Source organism: Corvus brachyrhynchos, unplaced genomic scaffold (genome assembly GCF_000691975.1).
Source record: "Corvus brachyrhynchos isolate BGI_N302 unplaced genomic scaffold, ASM69197v1 scaffold229, whole genome shotgun sequence".
NCBI classification, from domain to species: domain Eukaryota; kingdom Metazoa; phylum Chordata; class Aves; order Passeriformes; family Corvidae; genus Corvus; species Corvus brachyrhynchos.
The window spans coordinates 76,679-83,250 of NW_008240042.1; the positions used below are offsets into that span (position 1 = coordinate 76,679).

General features: G+C 43.0%; 1 protein-coding gene across 2 annotated transcripts in view; it reads left to right on the top strand.

Annotated features, from left to right (window-relative positions):
* The window catches only part of NUDT9 (nudix hydrolase 9), a 6,599-nt gene extending 871 nt beyond the window's left edge, over positions 1-5,728 (top strand). For both annotated transcript variants that reach the window (XM_008641260.2, XM_017744192.1), the window contains exons 2-8: positions 559-795; positions 1,840-1,932; positions 2,462-2,548; positions 3,420-3,531; positions 3,705-3,851; positions 4,100-4,184; positions 5,119-5,728. In XM_008641260.2, coding sequence (XP_008639482.2) covers positions 559-795; positions 1,840-1,932; positions 2,462-2,548; positions 3,420-3,531; positions 3,705-3,851; positions 4,100-4,184; positions 5,119-5,294 — 937 coding nt within the window. In that variant the 3' untranslated portion in view covers positions 5,295-5,728. The remainder of the gene's footprint in view (positions 1-558; positions 796-1,839; positions 1,933-2,461; positions 2,549-3,419; positions 3,532-3,704; positions 3,852-4,099; positions 4,185-5,118) is intronic.
* The last annotated feature ends 844 nt before the right edge of the window (positions 5,729-6,572 follow it).

Genomic DNA, 6,572 nt, shown 5'->3' on the forward strand with positions numbered 1-6,572 from the left:
GCCGCCTCATGGCCCGGCCGAGATCCCGGCGCTGCCGTGCACCCCCTGCCCGCCGAGGGGGAGCTTGGCCGGGGTGTGCGGTGTCTCAGGGTGTCCCTTTGGGGCGGGGCAGAAGGGCAAGCCGGGCTGTCCCTTAAAGTGATGTCATTACTGAAAAGTAAAAAAGCGGTGTTGTCCTTTTCCACGTCTCTGTTAAAGGGGTTTTTTTTGTGAATTTCAGGTGTTTCGCGAGTTTGATATTAGGAGGAATTTCTTCATGAAAAGGGGGATTAGACGTTAGAGTGGGCTGCCCAGGGAGGTGGTGGAGCCACCATCCCGGGAGATGTTTAAGGAAAGACTGGACGTGGCGCTCAGTGCTATGGTTGAGGTGACACGGTGGTATTTGGTCATAGGTTGGACGCGATGATCTCAAAGACCTTTTCCAACCTGATTGATTCTGTGATTCTGTGAAAGAGCCGAGTCTATTCCGCTTGCCGTAATATGCTTTACAGATCCGGCATTAAATAGCAGGTTAAAGCCTAGTGAATGAGATGTGTTTTTTGGTTTTTTTTCTTTTAGTAACTTATCTGCAAACTGTTGGTCCTGCCTTCATCCTGTAAACATGTTCAACAGTTACAATGTGAAGTTCCACCACAGCAAAGCTCTCACTTCCCCATATCCAGGATCACACATTGAGCGTAGCCATGTTCCTGAAGATAAAGTGGGCTGGCTGACTGAGTGGAAAGATTATAATCCTGTGGAGTACACTGCAGAGTCTGTTTTGGCTGGACCCAGTTGGGCAGATCCCCAAATTAAGTGAGTGGAATGGTAACTTTTTTCCCCTGTGAACATGGAAGCAGGAAATAGTCGTGAATTGAGTTAACAAGATCATCTTAAGTGATTCTGCAGTGATGTGTGAAAGTCAAGATTAAGAAAAGTGATGGTTAGAGAACTGAACGGTTTGGGTTTGTTGTGAAGGTCTTTGACACATGATTTTACTGAGCTGATGGTTGAGATTGGAATAATGGGCAGCTGTTGATGCTGTGTAAGTGTTTCTCTGTGTTGTGAGCTAAATAAAAATCTCCTAATTCTCCTTAAGAGTTTGGAAGAACATTTTAGTGATACATTTGTTTGTTCGTTCATGGTTGGAATGCAAAAAAGAAAGTGAATGAAAAAAGAAAGTGTAATCATACTTCTTGAAGTGAGCACTCTGACTCAGGAAATGTGACAGGCTGAATTAATTGCAGTAATTTTTTTGTGAGTATGTAACAATGGGGGTGTCAGTTCTTCTGTCTTAAGTAACAAGGGGTAGGACAATAGGAAACAGCCTCACATTGTGCCAGGTGAGGTTTAGATGGGCTATTAGGAAAAATTTCTTCAGCAAAAAGTTTGTCAGGCACTGGTACGGGCTGCCCAGGGAAGTGGTGGAGTCACCATCCCTGGAGGTGTTTAAAAGATGTCTGGTGGGCTTGGCAGTGCTTCATGGAATTTGGTGATTTTAAGGGTCTTTTCCAACCAAAATGATTCTGTGATTCTCCAGCTCTAACCTTAACAAAAATACATTTGAAACACTTTCTAAAGTGTTTCTAAACACTGTCTAAATGAAACTTGAGAGAGATGCAATATTAAATACTTTAGTTCTGCACTTTTGCCTGCAGAACTAAATGCAGAGGGACTGTCATCAGTAAAGGTTGAGACTTTATAGCCTCCTTTAGAAAAGGGAGGGCCTGCAATTCCAGTTCTGGCAGAAACTGCTCATTGATCAAAGGGGTGTTGCTGGTCTGATGGGTAGCATGCAAGCTTTATAATTTATAATATGTTTTATAATTTATCTCTGTTAAATTCTTTTTTTTCACGCAGTGATGGTTTTTCTCCCAAATTCAATGAGAGAGATGGGGAAGTGGAGAGGAAGAGTCTGAATGGCTTGTATGTGGTCGAAAATGGGAGACCCCGGTGAGTGTGGGGTTTTTGTTTGCATATTCATTTCAGTGATGTGGTTTCAGTGCTGTTACAGGTCTGTCAGTTCTGGTACGTGGTACCTGCTGGGAGTAAGCCAAGAGAGAAAAATGGAACCTAGTTTGATGAATCGACACTGGTGAAGGAGAAAAACATGCTGTGTCTCTTGCCCTTTAAAGCACATGGTGACACCACATATGTGTTGCTGTCCTTCCATTTTTTGTTATTTAATCTTGATTTGTGGTTTTTTTGAGAGTTTTTTTTTAGTTTGTTTTTTGGTTTTTTTTTTTTTTTTTTTTGGGTTTTTTGTTTGTTTGGGGTTTTTTTTGTAGAATATTTTGAATGTGGGGAAGTAAATATGGTTAATGCACTGTTGTGTTAAGGGTATGGAAATTTAGCAGAAAATAAACTCCCTTGTGTTTCAGGTGATCCTCAGAGATCAGAGGAGCTGCGTGTGGCTGGGCTTAATTTCTATTTGGAACCAGTTCAGGATTATGTAAGTCATGTAGTGTGGCATTTATTTCAGGAATCCAGCAGGAAGAACTGGCCTCACTGGCAGAGGGTTGTTGGGGCGCTGGGGACCAAACCATGCTGCTGATCCTGTTGTAACCAGGTAAGGGACAGGTGACTGCAAGGTACCCTGCAGTAGAGAAAAAACCCATACCTTTTGCTTCTTTTCTGCCTCTCTGGACAGGTTATTATTTTTCATGGCCGTTTTCTCTGTGTGTTCTCTATGTGTAAGCCCATTCTGCTTTTGTTATGTAAGAAACACTAACTTGACTTAGTCTGTGATAAGAGAAGGTGGGATTAGGATGCTTTGTTTTGATGTGCTTTTCCCAGCAGGATGTGTGTATGGGTGCTAACCATTTTACACAAAGCATTCAGAAAAGATTGTGTGGTTAACAGAAGTGCAAGCTAGAAAGTGCCATGCTGAAGGCAGAACCATTGTGGAAAATCATCCTGATGCATTTTACTTCTTCCGCTTTCCAGAAGGATGCTGATGCTACCGAGTTTCTTCCTTGAAAGTAAATGCTGGCATTGTTTTTGTTTTATTTTTTTTTAGACAGCTTTTTGCTTTTCCTATTGGTAGTTCTTAGTTCTTTACTGAAGGCGATGGTGGCTGCTTGTGGCTTTGTCCTGGCGCTGCTGCAGCCTGTGCGACCATTCTGTTCCAGCAGAGACATTCTCATCCGCTTAGTATGGATTGGCACAGGTGCAGCTCAGGGAGCTTTCAGAAGGAGCTGCTGCTACCAGCCTGGCTGCAGAAATGTGCCTCATGGGCATTTTCTGCCCTTTTGGCTGAGGAAAACCATCAGTGTTCTACCCTTGGTTGCAATCCTGCTGGATGGCATCCATCAGTCCACCCTGACTGTCCATTCTCTGCCTTGTTTGTCCCCTCACAGGTGGCAGTGCCCTCCTGTCCCTCTCTCAGGCCCTTGTGTCAAGAAGCAGCAAAACATGTTCTTGTTTGTCATTTGCTGCAGGTGGAAAAGGGACGGAAGTGGCAATAAAGTTGCTCATCCAGGTACTGGCAAGAACATCTTGCAGTTCGTAGCCATCAAGAGGAGAGACTGTGGGGAGTGGGCCATTCCAGGGGTAAGGGCAAAGCTCCAGAGGCAATTGACATTTCCCTGCTGGTGAGGCCATGAGGCTGATAAGGCATGTGTATGATGCAGGAGGATGTAACATACTATGAGCCAGGAGTTAAAATTTGTAGAATCTGAGGGATAGTCTTTGTTTGTTTGTTTGTTTGTTTTCCCCCCTCTAAGGGGATGGTGGACCCAGGGGAGAAGATCTCTGCTACCCTGAAGCGAGAATTTGAGGAGGAGGCCTTGAACTCTCTGCAGAAATCGCCTGAGGAGAAGGCAAAATTGGAGAAGCAGCTCCAGAAGCTGTTCAGCCAGGAACACTTTGTGGTGAGCTCTGTGTCTCTTGTGGTAGCCTCTTGAGCTGTGCATGTAACTCACAGCTGTATGGAACCTGAGGAAGTGCAGCTGAAATGAAAATAAGTCATGATGCTCACGTTCTTGGGGTGTAGGAAATGGAAGGGACTGTTGAAAACTCTGTAAGGGCAAATGTGTCAGAGGGAAAGAAAAAAGTATGACTGATTCCACCTTGCTTGTTGTGACACTGAGCTTGTTCTGGTTTGTTTGGGGCCTTACAGGTGTACAGAGGATATGTGGATGACCCTCGTAACACTGATAATGCCTGGATGGAGACAGAGGCTGTGAACTATCATGATGAAACAGGTAAATATCTCCAGAGGTGCTCTTAGTTGTCTTTTACTCCATATGTTGATTTGAAATTGGGACTGTTCTTGAACTGAGAATGGCAATGAAATTGGGGGAGCATGAAAGTCAGGTGTAAAATATGGGGCTAGATTGTTAAATTGATCTGTTATCTTGCTTTCCCATTTTTCACCTGTAAGATAAATCTGTTTAGGTGATTCTGAGTTGTTCAAGCTAGAGATTTCATGTAGTGACATTTCCACTGAATTTTGGGTAGTAGGATGCCAGTTGTAAAGTTTCACATGTGGCTGGTCCTAGATTTATCGGCCCCCAGAAGTAGTGGAGATAGTGTATCTTTGGCCCTTGTTTCCAATACAGAATGGAAAAGCATTTCCTTGGTTGTTGTCTATGAAGTCCTGAAATTCTTTAAAAACAGAGTAAAAACTTCAAAAAGAGAGCAATTCAGAAGCCTTTATGCAAAAAGTGGTATTTTTGATTTTGGGGCCTCTAGTAAAGTTTTAATTATTTTTGTTTTTTCATAAGCATATATAAGTTTCAGAATTCAGTTTGTCCTGTAGAATCGTATGTGAGAAAAGCAGCAGTCAAATGTTAAGCAAACAAACAAAATTCCAGGCAGATGTATTGGCTAAACTTGAGGTAATGAGTACGTGTTGTCATGATAGTTTCCATAACTTTTCATGCTGCTGGTGATACCCTAAGAGTGGTGACAAGGAGTTAACTCAGATTTGCCACTCAGGTTTGCCTTAAAATAGTGCAGGTATGAAAAATGTTTCTGGCACAGAAACAGGGAGAAACTTAGTTGTTTTTTCTCTGAGAAGCAGTAGAAGGTTGCTGCCTGTGAAGGAGCATTGTGGAAGGGCAGAACTGATAGGATGTGAGAGGGGAAAAAGCAGGAAGAGGCAATAGCATGTCCTAACTCTCATTTTGTGAACAGGTGAGACGATGGATAACTTGCCTCTGGAAGCAGGTGATGATGCTGGAGTGGTGAAGTGGGTTGACATCAGTGAGAAGCTCGAGCTGTATGCAAGTCACAGCTACTTCATCAAGCTGGTGACTGAGAAACGGGGAGCCCACTGGAGTGAGGATCCTGGATCTGAGTGCCACGAGTGATGGAAACTTGGAACCAACAGACTCTGAGAGAATATATTTTCCAGCCTTGAAACAGATGTCATTGTCATCCTCAATGAAAATTCTGTGAAATTCAGCTGGGAAAAACACAGTGATAAACAGAGGGTTTTTCAGAGACTTCAGGTTGCTTCTTTTTATTTCTTAGCTAGTGTGAAATGAGAAGAATGTGGGGCTCTTGGTTTGCTTTCTTGGCTTCGTTATTTGTAGCTGTTTCATGATGTCTGCAGATCTGCATGGCAACACTGGGATTCTGACTGGTGGTAGTTCACAGGCTGTTCACCTTAGCTCTGTGTTCTTGCACTGTTTCCCTGTATGAATAAGTATGAATCCCTAAGGAATGAGAGACTTGTAGGATAACCTGAATAATGATTTAAGTGCTGCATAATAAAGCGAAATTTCTTTTCTGAGTCATTTCACTTTGGAGTGATTTTCTATTTTGAGAGATTAGTTTTCACATTTAATTACTTTTTCGTTTACAGCATGGCTGGTATTCACATCTGAATGTGTGACAATGCCTCTGTGTAAAAAGAAAACTGTTGGAGGATGAAACTTCATGACTGATTTGAAGAGCTGAATTTTGAGGTTCCTCTCTTCCCACGGCTTATGGCAGTACAGCAGTTGTGGAGACTGCAGCATAAACAGAGTCACTGGAAAAGAGCAGCCTTAAAGTATAGTCTTGTAAATTGTTCTGGTTTCTTACCCTTCAGGTGATGTAAGTAGCTTGCAGTCAGGAGGCTGATGTAGGCCTTCTCTGGCATTTATGCTGCTAACAGGAGCTGCACAACAGTTGCTGACATTTCTCCCTGTGTTTTTAATCAATTGCTGTTGTGTATTAGTGTCAGGTGTTGGTGACAGTGACAGCTGAAAGTTGATGTTGAAACCTGAGGACTTTAGGAATTTTGATCCATATATTGAAGTAAGGTGGTGAGAAATGTCATGGTCTGGAATTACCTTGTGTAACAGTACTGTGACACATTCATGCACTGTTGAGACTTTATCCACATCCTGCTTAGCTAATGAATGGGTTTAGGGCTTGCTCCTTTTCAACCCTCCCTCTGCCTCCCAGTTAGCTAGTGAAACCTGAAGGAGTCACGTATGTTCATGCAGGAAACCCTGGGAATCTTGCAGAGTGTCGCGGGTTCGGTTTGTAACCGGGCGGAAACACCAATTTAGTGTAGTGGTTTGGTCCAAAATACTCATTACTGTTTATCTTCTGTGAGATAAGAATTAGGAGAAATGCAAAGCAGGCACCAAACTTGA